The sequence below is a fragment of the Calidris pugnax genome, unplaced genomic scaffold (genome assembly GCF_001431845.1).
Source record: "Calidris pugnax isolate Ruff unplaced genomic scaffold, ASM143184v1 scaffold317, whole genome shotgun sequence".
NCBI lineage: Eukaryota > Metazoa > Chordata > Aves > Charadriiformes > Scolopacidae > Calidris > Calidris pugnax.
The window spans coordinates 1,135,824-1,152,909 of NW_015091111.1; the positions used below are offsets into that span (position 1 = coordinate 1,135,824).

At 42.8% G+C, this 17,086-nt stretch overlaps 1 protein-coding gene across 3 annotated transcripts in view; it reads right to left on the reverse strand.

The window, feature by feature from the left end:
* Window positions 1-4,714: 4,714 nt before the first annotated feature.
* SLC44A1 (solute carrier family 44 (choline transporter), member 1) overlaps window positions 4,715-17,086 on the reverse strand; it is a 65,258-nt gene continuing 52,886 nt past the window's right edge. The window contains exons 13-16 of one of the 3 annotated variants that reach the window (XM_014958140.1): window positions 16,867-17,004; window positions 15,275-15,511; window positions 13,696-13,776; window positions 4,715-8,104 (exon numbers count right to left, since the gene is read on the reverse strand). In XM_014958140.1, coding sequence (XP_014813626.1) covers window positions 8,051-8,104; window positions 13,696-13,776; window positions 15,275-15,511; window positions 16,867-17,004 — 510 coding nt within the window. In that variant the 3' untranslated portion in view covers window positions 4,715-8,050. The other 2 variants (XM_014958141.1, XM_014958139.1) reach the window with 2 other exon arrangements.

Below are 17,086 nucleotides of genomic sequence, written 5' to 3' on the forward strand. Positions count from 1 at the left end.
TTACCCTATCAGCAGCCTGTTTAAAATGGGGTTATGATGAAGCTCTGATCTTATTAGCTAATTGTGCTTGCTAGTCGATGGTTGTTTATTTCATGGCCAAATTACAATGGTTGGCTGATGGGCTCTGGAGCCAGAACGCTTTTAATTCCCCTTGGATTTCATTATTGCGGCTGCGAAGGAAGGAACAGAATAGCAGATGAAGCTGTTACTGCTTCATGATCCAGCTTATGCCTTGTGCCAAGATGTGCCCTTAGGCTGAGCAAGTTGGCAGGGCTCATCTGGAAGAGCAAAACCACAGCTTTTATATTTGTCTGGGAATTTTTAGTAAAAAATAAAATAAAATAATTAACCCTTTGGCTTAGGAGCAGCTGCTCTTTTTTTTCTAAAGAGTAGCCTACTTCAGTGTGAAGTGCTTATCATTTGTAACAGTTTCTACTGGGTAAACTGCACGAGCGTGCCATAGGTATATCTGCATGTATGTGACATGCTCAGTACCACTTGCCTGCTGTGTTACCACAAGATGCCGTGTGTTCTGGCCTGCAGCGGTGCATCATTTCTTACCCAACCTTCTTAACAGTTTTTCTATCAGAACAGGCTGCAAGGACAGCTTTGTCCTCTTGCAAAACTAAGACGCTCGAGGGAGGGTCTCTCCAGAAGCCCATCTGCTGCAAATCCAATGATCCCCAGACTGCAGGGGCTCATCTGCCTTCAGTTTTTCCAGACACCTCCATGCAAATACTTAATTCTAGACAAAGACGACCTAATTCTTTCAAATTGCCAGCAGCAGCAGTTGTGTTCTCCCGGGGTAGCTTTGCAGGGTAGCACAAACACCCACCCTGCAAAGAAACGCTCTGCTGCCATCTCTCCAGTAAGTGAAGCTGGGGCACTGCTCTTGAATCCCCTCTGAGCTTTCCTGTGGCCCACTTCTGAGGAGCATCTCTGTACTCTGACATCTCGTTTTCTGCTTACTGCCTTTTCCATCTTTATTGGCTTTTCCATTGCCTTTTCCCTACTTACTGCCTTTCCAATCTGATCCTTCCAAAAGTGTTAGCCAGAAAACATCTGCAGGAGCTCAGCAGGGGAGGGCACAGCTACAAGGTGCAAACACACGGCGCTCTGCAGCCACTGCTGGGACCTACCCCAGTTGATGTCTTCCCTCTGGCTTGGCAGGTCATCAGTCTGTTCCCTCCTTCCTACTTTCTCCACCATGTCACGGCTGAGGCCCTTGTGGAGCCCAAGCACAGTTTGTGGCCACTTATCAAGTGTTCAGCTTGCTTTGAACAACAGTTTCCTCACCCCCGCAGGGCTCAGAAACTTGATGGGCACTTTTCACTTGTCTTGTTATGTGCTATTCTTAAAGTAAATCCAAATTATGATCACAGGAAGGTTGGTGACCCTGGCCTGTAAGCACAATGATGTGAACACAAACGTCAGGTTTGTGTATAGTTCTCCTACATCCTTCATTCAAGCTTTGCTTCCTTATTATTTCTTTCTCAAGCTTAAAAGCTTTTCAAGCTGTGCATCTCCTGGGAAATTCAGACGTACACACTCTTGTGCTAGGTTTTTTGGGTAGTAAATTCTATTTTGATAAAGCTCTCAAGCTTCCTCTTCATTATAGGGAGCATAAACCTCAGATGTTCTTGTGGCAGGCTGGTATTCAGTGAGGATGCAACATACACCCTTCTGAGGTTTCTTGTCCTCCTATTGTCTCACAATGAATGAATGCAACACCAGACAGCTTTCAAAAGCATGCCATGGTGCTTCTTGCCTGGAGGCAGCAGGACTTCTGTGCTCACAGGAACAAGGTAGTTCTCTGCAGTCCTCCTACCAGGCTTCATGAAACAGGCAGCAAACTCATGCTTTGAAATCCCTTTACTGTCTCCAGCAATGTTCCAGCGTTAGGTGTTCAAGTTTAGGTTTGCTGTTGACATTAGAGGTGGTGCAATTTGGGGAGGTTTGGAAGGGACCCAGCAGTGCCTTCCAACACATGAATTTTTCTTCTAGCAGGCTCTTTCAGTAGTGTTTCTGGCCTAGGATTTGAGACATCTTGTTTCAGTCCGGTTCTGTGACAGAGTGCTTGGTGTGTGGTTTGCTTTCAGTTATCAGAGGCTTGAAAAACAAAGTAAAACCCTGGGTTATCTCAAGATATTCTTTGGAGCCCTCCCCCCCCGGCTTCCTCCCTGGGATTGACATTACTACCATTCTTGCCGCTCCACCCTTCTTTGGGTGAAAAGTCAGGGCAATGAACCTCAACACAGAAAAACAGGGGATACAGAATCACATCCTGTTTCTGGAACCAGAATTTCCGGAAACAAATCAGAAGAGGACTTGTGGTGAGAGGACATCAGGATGATCTAATGTATCTAATGAGCTACCAAGGCCCACAAAAGGACTGGAGAGGGTTTGCTAGTGGAGAATTGAGTGTCTAGATATTTAAGCATCAGAAGAGGGATGAGTCTCAGCTGTCCATGTCTGTATCATTTCCCTGATCTGTCATCATCTGCTGGTCACCCTCCTGCAGAGCTGCAGGTCCCCAAAATTCCCCCTTCAGGAGCATGTTCAAGCTTTGCAGCTTTCACCAAATTCACTGCCACTGCCCGTTGCAGCTGCAGAGAGGTGTTTTCAGATGCCGGCTTCCCCCACAGCCTTACCTGCCCCTATTTCCTGCAGTGCCCGAGGCCTTACCGATCCTTCAGGAGCTCCCCTCCACCGCAGCATCCCGGTCTGTGGGGGAAGGCAAGTGAAGAGCCCCAGGCTACAGAGGAGCTCTGGGATGGGGCAGCCGGGTGTTGGCCCCAGGCGGGTCTCCACATCTTCGAGCTGTGCCTCCCTCACCTCCCAGGTAAGCCCCTGGAGCAAAGACAGTGGGATGTGACAGGTCCCACAACCAGGAGAGGTGGCCAGACCACCCTGCTCTGTCTGACATTGCCCATGCCAACTGAATGTTTTTTGCCCAAGATTTGTATTTTTGTATTCCTCCAGGACTTAATATTTAAAACTAGAATACAGCTAAGAGCTGTCAGAAAAGTAATTAAAATCAAGGGACATCTTATCAATGTTTCTGGGACTGTGGGACTCTCACTATTTTTTTTTTTATTTTTTTTTTTGGCAGGGCACAAGGTTCAGGTCTGTGATTTCTTCTTCAAAGCACTGCAGTGTGAAATACCTGCTCACCCATTTATTTGTCTCCCACTCCATTACTGTCAGCTGAGGCAGCTAGATAAAACAATTCAGTAGCTTCTGTCATAGGCCTTATTTCTAGCCTTGACTGCTTTAGCGAGGGTCTCAGAAAATCTGCCCTGGCGCTGGATTTTCTTCCACTTTATTTTTAGTGTATCCAAGGCAAACAAGGACTGAGCAGTAGCTGGAAAGTATGGCAGTAGATGTCAGAAAAAGACAAACGGCTTTTTTTCAGTGCTCTGTGCACAGTAGTGCAAGCTCCATCCATTCCACACATTCATAATTTAAATAGCAATTAGAAATTCTAAATAATCTCTCCCTGGGCACTAGCTAATCTTCATTAAACATCTAAATACCAGTGACTAAAACTGGGTCAGCTCCTCAGTGGCCCCCAGTGGGAGGAAGGAGCCGTGCCAGCCTTCAGCAGCACAGGATCTAGCCTCGGTGGCTCGGGGAGGGTGTGCTGGGTGCTGAGGTCCCCATCCTCTGCCTGAGGTAGGAGAGCTCCTTCGGCAGTGCTGTCCTGCAAGCAGGGAGACGGGTCCTTCGGCTGCGGTGGGGCAGCAGTGATCTGAAGCCAGCCTTCAGAGGCTGCAGTGTCTGGGCAGCAGGAACCGCTGTGTGGCCAAAGGACAAATCCTGCTTTTGCAGCTCCAGTCCTCTCTGTCTCCAGGTCCCCACTCTCCTGCCCACTAATAGCTTCCTGGCTTTTCTTACCCACTCCACCCCGGTGCCCTCAGGTCGTCCTTCCACTTCGAAGTCCCGTGTCCCATTCTGTTTTCCCTGCACGTGCTTCACAGGGGCTTCAGCCCCAGGTTCAGAAGTGGCAGTGGTTCCCAGAGAAAGTGAACCATCTTACACAAACGCAGTGCTGAAGCAAGCAAGAAAACATTGTTCAGCTTGGCTTACTAGTGCCCCAAAAAACTGGCAGTAAAGAAAGCAGAAATTTGCTGTGCCCATGGGAGGGAGAGGAGAAGGGTAGGAACCTCTGCTATCGCACGTGTCTCTGCTAGTAAGATTATACCTGTTACCAACTGCTTCTATTCCCCATCCATCTTCAGCTATCCAGGCTTTTTAGAACACACCTGCAGAACGGGGACCCTGCTTTGGGGGCGAGGAGCATGTACAGGAACTCCCAGAGCAAGGAGGTGGCCCCACTAGAGGTGCTGCACCGGCATGTACAGTTTGCATAGCTCTCATAACACTTAACGAGATTTCCTTCATCCCTCCCTACCCTGCATTTCCCCCCTAAGCTGTCCATATAAGGGACTGCCTTTGCCCTGCAGAACCCCATCACCCCAACCAGCTCAACAAAGCATTAGTGTCACACCACTTGCCTTGGCACCAGGTCAGTGAGAGGGCCCAGAAGCCATGCCCAGCACTACTGCAGCCACTCAGTTAAGTGCAGGCACAGAGACGAGCAAAGCTTGAGCAAGGATCTGGATGGACTCTGCACGCTTCCAGGGCTGTGAGATAGTATTCCTAAGAGGAAAAGCAGAACATAGCACCCCACAGGGAAGACACAGAAACATCCTTCTTACTTAAAAAGAAAACCTTTATTTCGATACATTAAAAAATCTATACATTTCTTAGACTAAAATACAGTTTTGCATCAGTATTCTGGCACAATGTCAGTTTACACAGAAAATCTAAGATTAGATCAGCACTGTTAATTTCCCTTCTCTTCCTGCATTCACAGCTTGCAGTATAAAACATTTCAAGTTCTCAGACAACAATAAACAGTGTCACATTTACTTTTCCCATTCCCAAAGGAGGTGGCATTCCACTGGAAAAAGGAGCACTTGTCAGTTGATCTTGATTCAATGTAAATCACTAAACCAGTTCAGGGGTTTGACTGCCCTGTTAGAAGTATGAGTGAAAGAGGATGAAAAATTTGTTTCCAGATGAAGCTTTGATGGACTATGACAATGTAAGTACTGTCAAGCCTTTAAAATCTGTTCAGAAGATTCTCCTTTTTCCTTAAGGTAGTTGCTATAATCAGCAACGTAATTCACTATATAGAACTAATTCCTTTCTATACGTGTAGGATTTCACCTTCTTTCTTGCTCTGGAGAGCTCCAGAGCAAAATAAAAGCAGGGCAGAGGGGATGTGGCTGTGAGATGTCTGTGAATCGGAATGTTCATTTTTTTAACTACTGTGAAGATCCTGTGGAATATTTTCTACCTGTGAAATCCTGCTCTCCATGGCTCCACCTAACCTCTGGCAGCTGCTTTCTGGCCTACATTGGAAACAAAGACACCTTTCTGTTTTCTCCTGCCTCTGCCCTAGGAGACACTGCCTCAATGACGGCAGCACCGGTTTTCTAATAAGAGATACTCTCCCTTTTCAATGTGAGCAGGGAATGACCCAACCAATACTAACACTGGAGCACATGCAGTACTTATTTGAGAGTTAAAAACCATGACACTGTGGGAACTCCATACAGTCAGTGCCCAACTTCTGCTGGGTTTCAGGAGGACTCAGCTTCCTGATCTCACAAAACCTCTCTGACATCCTCCCTGGCTGCCCCTGTTTCACTCAAGCCAAAAGGGAGCGGCGGTGCACTTGAGGAATGGCAGCCAGCTATGCTGCCAGCAACTTCCATCACAGATTTAGAGAGGCCAGAGCTGTCTTTAAAGTTACTGAAATTAGGCTAGTTCTGCTAAAGTCACCTCTCAAACCTTGCAGCTTTGGTTCTAAGGGGAGTCCCACGTTTCCACAGAAAAGTACCAAACACTTAAAACACCAAATTCTGCTCGTGATATTCACACAACCCTTGACCACTTCAGTGAGCAGGGGAGCAGAATCTGATGGTGTCTGCTGGTTTTCTGCTAGTTCTGTTTTAACTGATCTCTGTCAAATGAATGCCAGGTAGTTTAGCCTCCAAATGGATATTTTTAGATGAATTCATGCTACCTATTTTCCCTATAAATATTTTCATAATCCTAATGTCTCTGAAGAGCTTTGGCTTGATTGCATCAGCTTGCAGAACACTGCAAGACACATCACAGCTCCATCCCAGACCAGAAATTCTGCCTTTTATACATGACCCACATCACAAGAGACAAGTTTTCATCTCTTCTCTCATCTCTCTAAATATAAAAGAAAAAAAATACCTCGAGAACAGTATTTGCTACAGAACACAAGAAATACTAATTTACTAGTCTCCATAGTCTCTTGTTATGTGATGAAATAACAGCAGAGATGAAATAGTTGAAAGAGTATTCAAAAATGAAGTATAATTTAGAGTAAACTTCCATCATCCCAACAAACAAGCCGAGTGCAAGAAAGCTTCAAATAAGTTTGTTGGGTTCTGTTTTGGGAAACACGAGGGTTTTTTTCCACAAAGATGAAATACGATTTCTGTGGTGATGTGACACAAAAACCGTTCAAGAAACGATGGAGTTGTGATGCTTAGGTTTAGTAAACATTATCTGCACAGGCAAAGCCATGATTTAAAAAACAAGGATGCTCTTAGGTATCTACTTTTAAATCTTAAAGAGTTTTTCTTAAAATGACAGTGCCATGTTAAATACAGCATGTAATATGCACTCAAATGATCACTGGATGGTGATGATGAGTATATGTCTGCTACATGCATTTTATTCTGACTCTATAACATACATTCATAGAATACATCATAACCACTCAGAGCAAACCACTAAAGTGCATGCCCTGAGGGCACATTAAATATGTTGTCTCCAACACTGGCTGCTCAATTGCCAGAACACTGATACAGAAAGGGCTCATTTCTGCTTTATATCCCCATTTTGTGCTGAAAGAGTAAGAGCTAGCATCCCCTGCTCCCTCCATGAAAGGGAGCACTGTGGAGCAGACTAATTGCCTGCTGCTGAAAAAGCCCTTTCAGAAAGAAGTAACCACCCTGAGAAGGTGCTGTACAGAAACGCAGGGAGAGAGTCTTGGATCAACTCTTGGGTAAGCGGACCTGTGTACTGGGTTAGGCTGGGATGGGGTTAATTTTCTTCACAGCAGCCCGTATGGCGCCGTTTTTTCAGATTTGTGACCAAATCTGTTGGTAACAGAACCGTGTTGTACCTGTTGCTGCGCAGTGCTGACACCGGGTCAGGGCCTCTCGCTCTGCCGCCCCGGCGGGGCAGGCTGGGGTTGGGCAAGAAGGGGGGAGGGCAGGCAGCCAGGACAGCTGACCTGAACGGACTGAAGAGATACTCCATACCATATAACGTCTTGCTTAGCAATAAAATTGGAAGTGGGGAGGGAGGAAGGAGGGTGAAGTTTTCCAGAGCAGCCATTGCTCAGAGACTGGCTGGGCACTGGCCTGCTGGTGGAAGGTGGTGGGTGATTGCCTTTGCATCACTTGGGTTTCTTTTTTCCCCCTCCCTTTACTTAATGAACTAATGTGTCTTCATCTCGACATGTAAGTTTTCTTGCTTTTGCTTTTCCAGTGCTTTCTTGTGTCCTGCTGGGGAATGTGAGCAAGCAACAGAGTAGGGGGCTCACCTGCCAGTCAGGGTCAACCCACCACAACCTGAAACTGGGTCTTGCCCTTTAAGTTCTCCCTTCTAGGATAAAGTCCTTGGGCTACCATGCCAAGCTAAGGCCACACGTAAAACCCAGTCCTGGTTTTGGCAGCTGGGAGCGTGAACACAAGCTACTGGAAGGCTGAAGATGCAATTCTAAGCTTGCCATACCATGTAATTACTCTAGCTGTGGAGCAGCACTGAAACCGTAGAAGTGATGGGCTACACTTCTAACCACAGCAAGCACAGTGATGGAGTGGTATCATACAAAAAAACCCACCTCAGAACTTCAGCTCAGCACCTACTCACCCTCCCATTCAGTCCGGGTGATATCCTGAATCATTGCCTCAGGAAAGTGAGAAGGCATGTGCTAAGATCGGTGGGACAAAGGGGAGCTGACACTCTGCCACTTGGCACTCCTTTGCTGAAAGAGCAATACAGAAATGAGAGCTAAAAGAACCAAAAAAAATCTCTAGGGCTGGAAGACGCAAAAAAAGATGTCACACTGCTGTTCAGCTTCCAAACGGAACAGAGAATAAAATGATGTAGAAAAGATTTAAACAAATGAAAATACAGCATGCTTTTTTTTTCTTTTGAAACCTAGCTGATCAAAGACTGTGATGCAGACCATCTGCAGAAACCAAATGCTGGGAACCAGCGATCCCACTGGCTTGGTTTTTAAACCCCAAGTGTCCAGCCTGAATCTCCACTCCTCCAGCACTGCTTGGTTCAGTGGACTTTCCATTAGGTTGATTTCTCTATCTTAGCTGTCTCACCTGCTCCTCCTGCAGTGTTATTCCCAGTGGAGCACCACTCTCTGGTTAGTCTAGACTGCCTCCCACAAAGCAGTCCATATACTGGCTTTAATAGCCAGCTGGAAAAAAAAATAATCCATCACAACTGGTAGATCCCAGCACCTCTACTGCCAACTGGGGATTTACATGTCAAGTGTTCCCTTACTCTACTATCCCCGCTCGGGAAAAAAAAGCAGAGTCTAAATTTCTCCCGAAAAGTTCATCTCTTCAGGTGTCAGCCTTCTGCTTATCTCCTTGCACAAGACAGAGCTGGAAGAGGGCAGGTTGTAGTCTGGTGGCAAACAAACTTCAAACGACATTCAAAATAGCCACTGGAAAGCCTGCAGGTGGACGGAATGCCTCTTTGGCATGACTGAAAAGCTCTGCATGCCGGATATAGACGCAAGAATGCTGCACACAGTTTTATTAAGAATTTTATAATGATATAGATTTGTCACTTAAACATTACAACTACCCATAGAAAAGTGTCGCCTGTATCTTTTAAACACCATGTAAATAAAACAAATTTCTTTTTAGAACAGGATATACTGCTATAAAAATGGTGCACAGTCAAGTCATACAAAAATACAAAATTTGTTTCCAATTGCAGCCCTAGTTGCAATTGCAAAGAAAAGCCCCCACCCAGGACTTCCAGTGAGCAGAGAACACGAACTTGCTGGACTGGTCATGGCAGAAATTTGTTGTCAAAATGTGAATCCACAGCTTCAATCAAAGCACCTTCAATAACTTCCAAATAAGATGGAAATTAATTTCTCTGGAAGCAACTGCGTATGTGGTAAATCTCTTAGCCTTGGAATCCGGTTTCTAGCATTCATCTGAGCCAGTGTTTAAATTTCTGTTGCTAAGACCCACTGATCTACACAAATACTGGTGTTCAGCGCTACTGCTGTCTTAGCCACTGGTAGAGCAGGAATGCCTCTTCTCCACAAAACCTAAGGCTGCTCCAGATCTTGTCCTAGATAGTCTGACCTCTAACTTGCACTAGGAGGCCTCGCCAGTGCTCCATTTTAAACCCCTAGGTTGAAGCTCTAGTGCATTTAGCGCTTACACTCTAAGATGTGTAACTTATAATTCCCCCAGAGAGCCCTTCTGATCTTAGTGGAGACACTGATACGGTTCCCTTAAGTGAGCATCTAAGTGCTTGCAGGACTGGATAGTCCTGTCTCCCTGCCACCCCAGCAGCTATAATTTCTAAACGTATTTTTATTTTCTTATATTTCATGCTGTTTGGGTTCTGTGATATGAGAAGAGTAAATCCTTTTAATTGGCTTCCAAAAGAAAACTAAACAAATTTATCAAATGACTTCTAGAAGCAAAAGTGAAGTATTTCACTATTGCCAAAAGGTAAGAGCACTGGTTAGCTACATGATACTACTTTTTTTTTAAAAAAAAACCAACAACTTTCAACAGCAATTTAAAAGCCCGATCCTCTGAAAGGAAGCACAGAGAACTGCTTACTTATTAAGCCTTGGTAACACGAGTTGTGCATGTCTCTACCTAGACATACCTCTCCACTCCATCGCAAAGCTTCTGTAGAAGGACTTCTCTCTTTCAAAACATTTTCTTGAATGGAGTGATCGAACAATTGAGGCATTATTTATTTGTACAGAGCTTATATTTAGTGCAATAAGTTTAAAAATTCTGCTCTGAAATATTAACTTTACATTAACAAAAATAGTTTTCTTAAAAAAATTGTAACAAAAGGAGTATATAGCATAGACAGATCATGAATTCTTAGCAAATACACTTTTAAGCATTTACCATTACAATATGCTGAAGAATTGAATATTAGTATTCATATCTAGTGAACTTCCAGACTGAAAAGAAATGTAAATATCTAAGAACAACGATAAAAACACACGTTCTTTTGCTGTTATTTGATAACTTTAGATAACTATCCTGGCAGTTACACTTCCAAAGAAATGTTTCTCTGCCCTTTCCTGCTTTAGCCACCCACTACAGTACATACAAATATGGATGAAACAACAAGCAAGGAATGGTCCCTTTCACCTCCCAAAGCTCTCCAGCATTAAATGAAATGAAGCATACAGTACTTTTTTTGTACACCAGTACAGTTCATTTCTCTTCCCATCCTCAGCATCGTTACATCTAGTCATGAATTAATCATGAGTATGGCTAAGACTGAGCTTTAACAATCTGTTATTTCAATTGCTCAGATGGAGAATCCATACCCTTCGAAGGAGCACTGCTGAAGTGTGAAGGAGGCTACTGAACTCAAGGGGAGGATAGCGGGCAATGGGTAAGAGGGGTAAGTGGGGTAAAACAGGAAGCTAATTGCATATAAAAATTATCTGTCCCCATTTTCTAGTCTCTGTTTAATAGGAGATGCAAGGGCTCCCACACACCTGAATACCTGAGGAGTTGGTTATTGTGATATCTGATACTGATAAACAAAACTGTGCCCCACCAGGGCTGTAAAGTAAAATGACTGCTTCATTCAAACTGAATAAATTCTCACTGAAACCACCTTTTGAAAAATTAAATTTGAGACTTCTCTTGATTTGAAGGTTTTCCTAACATGTAGCTGTCCTGAATTTAATGCAAATTTAAACAAACTAAACAAGTAAAACTCTCAGCAGATTAGCAGTGTCATGGGAAATCTGTCTCTAAACCCAGTCATCATGTCAAATTATCTTTACAATGATACCTCCTCCAGATTGTAAAGTATCAAGCAGGTAAGAATCAACTTTTCCATGACCACAATGAATAATTAAAAAAATGGAACAATGATAAAGCTGCTTGTAAAAGCCACCCGTATGAAAAGAGTACATGTTTCACAAAAATAATTGTTAAAAAAAGTATTAAATCCCTGTTCCTTTTCTCTGATTTTGGCTGTTTATTTATATATATATATATATGTATGTATATATGTATATATATACTGTTTTGGAATGTCAATGGGTTCCAATATGGCTGGCTAGTTTCAAGATGAACTTGCTCCAGAGGCCTAGAAAACAAAGTCATACAGTACAGTCTTAGACAAATGCCAAAAGACAAGGAGAAACTGAGTCAAAGGGGTCACTGGAAACCATACAGAAAGAAGTGTGAAAAGGTGTTGGTGTTTGGGTTTTTTTGTGCCTTGATACAAGAACAGGTGGTGCTAAATGTTTCCTCATCTCTGCTATTAATACCTATTTAAAATACAACTGACTTAGGGCATTTAGCTTCTAGAACTAATCGTCATGTCTAAGAAATATCTGCATTTCAAGGAGACTGAAACAAAACAGCAAAGACTCAATTTTTTAAAAAAAGAAAGGAAAAAAAGAAGAAAAAAAGAATCTAATTTTCAAATACCTAATTTTAGGACTACAGGAGGTTCTGCTACAGAATAGACTTATGAATGATCTTATTCCAGATGTAACTGAGGCCTTTATGACTGCTTTGGGGAAAGGTACCAGCAATTTCACAGTGCTAACTGCTGTATCCCGTCCTTGTCAGGAAGTGAGATCCTAGTGTTTCAGAACCTATTCCACAGGAGCTGAACGCCCCCAAACAAAAGTCCACTTGAGAAAACAAGGCCCAGTCAGTTCCAAACAAGACCATCACATGAGCAGCAGAACTGGGAGTAATTCAGCAGGTGACACTCAGGCTGACCATCAAATGCTCCGCACCTTCTCCAGCAGCCCTAAGAGGGCTTTCAGACAGTGCTAGGCTCGAGTACCTACAGTCAAGTTCTGAAAAGAACAAGACCACCCTTGACTTGCAAGTACTTGGTTTGCCCTTTTACAAGGGGGAATGAATAAAGGTTTTAACATCCAAGCTGTAGGCAGTCAAGTACAAAAGTCTGAGTAGCCGTCTGTGCTAGCACTGATGAGAGCATAAGTGGAAAACCACTTAAGGTAAACCTGCTGTTTGAATTAGAGATTAACATAACACATTTTCTGACTGAGATTTTTTTAGTGCATGTGACTAGAGGTTTTCCAAACCAAATTCTCAATCATTTTAAAGGCAGCTTTACATTTGCAGTGTTTAGACCGCTCTGAAAATCCCAACATTAGTGTTTGTTTGAACAGCTAGAATTACTCCCAGAAGAAAACAGTAAATGAGCATAGAATTAGTTTTTTAGATGTATAAAACACAGCAGCATTTAGGCAAAAGCAGATCTAGAAACACACAAAGCTACACATCCATCCATTCTACAGCAGGAACCCATTCCAGCGAGGTCAAAAAGTGCTCATGCAACATGGCTTCACATACATCATTTAAAAAAAAAATAATTCTACTGTTAGCATACACTTATTTAGGTTCCATTATGTTAAAAAATTGTCCCCATGGTAAGGAACTGCGTCAGGCCCCAAATACTCTTGAGAAAGTAATGACGGAAAAATATCTATTTCACAAAGTCATATTGCACGATGACAAGTCATACCTTGCCGAGCCTGGGTCTCCATCATACGCTCTCAGTTCTCCACCTTCCAAACTCATCCTCCTATCTGTTATTTGTACCATGTATAGCTGTTCCTTATTCCAGGCTACTCAGACATGCAATGCCTTCCTAACAGGCACACCATAAGTAAAACAGGCTGCAGAAGCATAAATGATGCATTGTTCACTGTCTGTATATCTGACAGTGTGAGATGGAAAGAGCACACAAGAGACAAGCAACATAAGTAGTTGGCAATAAAAACAAACAACTGGGAAAAATGTCATTTGAGCAGGTTGAAAGGAATCACTGTATCCAATTCCTTGGCACCATATAAAATAATTTGGTGAGAGCTTTAAATGCCTGGTCCTACTTTGCAACAATGGATGCGCTCAGTAGTGTTCTTCAGGCTTTTATGGTGAACATAAGATGAACAAAAATTGTTCAGTTCAGGACTGAAAACAGGATTAAGTCAGAATAGCCCAATGAATTCCAGAGTCATCTTATTTTGGGAGTACTCAGCAGTTGGGGCTGTCTGTGTATACCACATAGCATGCGTACTAATCCTAATGAAATGATACTGCATTTGTTTCATATCAGTTCCTTTCATCTTACTTTTACAGGAGATGGTCTCAGCTGTGACAAAAACTCTGCCATCCAGGTGATAGGCAAGCTCACAAACAGAAAAAGCAGAACATCTTGAGTGATACAGAGAACAAAAACTTCTCCTGAAGAAGTGCAGTCAGTAAAGACAAAGAGGGAGAAGAAGTAAAAGTGAAACTCTTGGAGGACCGCCACCTCCTCATCTGCACCTACCATTGGTTTTAGCTCTCTGCTCTCAGCTCCACCTCCCCGGCCAGCTTCTTTCATAGATTTCCTACTATTCTCCACAAACTCCTGAAAAATAGTAATAAAGCGAAGAGTGCTTTCTTAGAGAAGACTCCAGACATTGAATTTCCGTACAAAATGTTAAGATGTAACTGCTCAACAAAACTTGCTTCTCCCACTGTTCCAGGTCAGACTTGTCCACAAAGTACCAAAAGACCTGCCAAACAGGCATGAGGGTTTCCCTCATTTATTTCTGGAAGACAGACATGTATTTGCTTGTGTAATGTTACAACTTTCACATTTACCACACAACGCTCTCCTTTTACAGGGAAGGAAGGTAGGAGGATGGCTGTCAAAAAAACCCAGGGATTCTAGCTATTCCATCCTGTCCTGCGTACTGCGTGTAACATTAGGACTCCATCAAACAGAGGCACTTGGAGATAATTACTTGCAAGGTCTTGTTGATTTCCCTAACCTCCCTCAATTCTTGTCACTGGATAAGAATCACCTACTCAAAGACCGGAAAAGGTACTAATTCAATTTTATGTGATTTTTTTCTCTTGAAGGACAGCCTTCTGTAGTAAATTCCAATAAACTATAGCCGCTAGTGTTTTCTGATATTGACTGTTCACTGAAGAAACCCAAATGCTTTTACGATTCATCTGTGCTGTCTTCTGAGACAGCATGCTGCATTTTACTCTTATTCTGCGCTAAAAAGCAACGCATCAGCTACTGTTTTATTTATTATATACTCTAGATTCTGTAGTGTTTTACTGAAAACTTAACTTTAAAATCTTGACGTATTTTTCCAACAAGTAATCAGAAAAAAAAAATATGCTAAGAAGTCATGAGAGTCTTCTTCTAGCCTACAAATAGGGGTATATTTTACAGGGATATATTCTGTGGTTCCCATTTAAAAATACTATCAAGAAAATTACCTACTCCTCTTAAGGAGCAGAACTTTTACATCTTGATCTCTAGCTAGAGAGAACAGGGAGTATGATGGCACAAGCAAGTAAGAACTGAATTATGCAAAGGGCCTTGATCTAGGCTCCAGGACAGAACATAACTTCTGTTTTCTGTGCATGACAGGCTGAGAAGCAAATGCTGGCTCCTATGTATCTGAAAGAAGAGAGTGACCACACTGGAATTTTCCTCTGTGTGAGGTAGAATACTGTGATATTTTTTTCTCTTCCATGTCCCAAGAGAGGTCCTTTTTAGAAAAGTACAAAAACCAAGTCTTTAACACCTGTTTTGCTTCTCTCCATTCTGTAGTGTATCATTTAGGAGAAAGGATACCCAAAGATATGACTCTGCAAGACAACTGGTCATCTCACATCCAGCATATAGAAGCCAATACCAGTGATGTCAAGGGAGGGAAGAATCATGACTTATCTGATGCTCATTAGACCACACTCTTTGCTGATCAAGCCAAGAACAACACAGCAACGTAACCCAGGTAAAAAAAAAAATACAGTATTAAACTCAGCTACTGAGTTTACCCCATTCTCAAATTACTTATCTTAGAAACCACATCCTTAGCCTTAGAGAGCAAGGGGAAACTTACCATGAGAACTTTATCCATGTAGAATTCCCTCCCAGGGCTCCCATCATTGTATTTTGTATCGATGGCAAAACATAAGAAAAGGACATCAACAACCATTTCATAAATGGAAAGGAAGCAGTGAGCAACCAGGAATGCAAAGAGGCAGACAATGATGAGCGGCAGCACCCAGATGGTGTAATCTCGTTGGTAATTCAGCAACATAATCCCAGCCAAACCTGTACTGCAGACTATCAGGACCTGAGGAAGAAAACAGAAGAGAACTCTCATGGCAGAAGCCTTTTGATTTTTATTTTTTTTTTGGTTTGGTTTCATCTTTTAACCTACATGCTTCTTGCTCTGGCAGAGCTAGAACTGGGAGCTACAGATCCCAGTGGTAACGACATCTTTACCTCCTGGATTCCCCATATCCCTGCGTGTAAATGACAAGAGAACAGAGAAGGGGGAAGACAGGTCTTGAGGGGATGGTACGTTTTTCATTTTGCTGGCAGAAACAACTTCAAAACTCATCTTATCTCTGTCCCATCTCCATACAGGGAAAGCAGATCAGAATTCATGCAAGGCGTTTCATGTAACGGTCCCCACAGAACTATACTATATGTGAGACCCTAACAGATATTTCACTGGGTACCAGTTTGGTCTTTGGATATAACAAAAGGACTAAAACAATTGTTGTGGCTGCTCAACATTTTTAATATTTCCAAATCTATTATTATGAACTGCAGCTAAACATGAAATTGTAAAACAGGTCAGCTTTACTGTACTATGAAAACACCAGGTTGCACTGACAGAGGAGACAGGCTGGGAGCCTAGCACTGTTTCAGCTGACAATATTTTTTTTATACTGTACACTGTTCATTTCAACATTTCTGTCACCTGTACATTTCTCTAATAATTTGAAACGCATCTTTTCAAGGAGATGTTTCCTAATATCTTTCAGACACCTCCATAAAACCACATTACATGGAGACCATTTCATGGTCTCCCAGGCACCTATATCTTCATGACGTGTTTATTTCTTCTCACACCTTATTGACTTAATTACTGGATTAAAAGTTCAGCACACTGTACTCTGACTTAATAAAAGCAGAGAAATGTAATAAGGAAGACAGTTCAGTCCAAGCTGGCAATTCCTCACAGCAGGCTCCTACACTACCTTCCAGTCCAATTTTGTTGGTGATCAATAACATGCCAGTATTCAACATAAACCCAAAGAGCCCTTACTAAAAATAATTTAGAGAAAATGCTTCCTTTCATTAAGGTTCAAGGTTTTAACTACAAAAGCAATCAAAAACTCAGAACTTCTAATATTTTTATGGAGTCAAGAGAAAAATGACTAAATTCATGCAATAGGTGTCACCATCTTCAGCTATTCCCTTCTGATCACTTTTACTTAATGTAAGCGAGTCATCTGCTTATCCTCTCTGTCCTGGACAATCCCTTCCTGATATGATGGAGCTGGATGTAATGAAGTGCATTCTAAGACACAAGCAATCTGAAGGCATTTTGTATCTGGGGTGCAAGCCATTGCTAAGGAAAGCTTGTTACTACATAGGTCAGTAATAACTGTATACAGTTATTTACAGTATACATACCTTTCCTAGAAACAGCATAAAATCCCCAACTGTGTTTATGGCAGCCACTCGCAAAGCATTTTCCACTAGAATAACAAAGGCATCCTTTGCTGAGGTGCAGAAGTTGGTGCTGTTGATAGCTGTGGCTGTATATGCGTTCTGGGAAAAGCAGATTCAAAATTTACTCATAGAATGATCAGACATTTCAGGCGCCAGGGTAGGGGGGCGGGGGGGGGGGGGA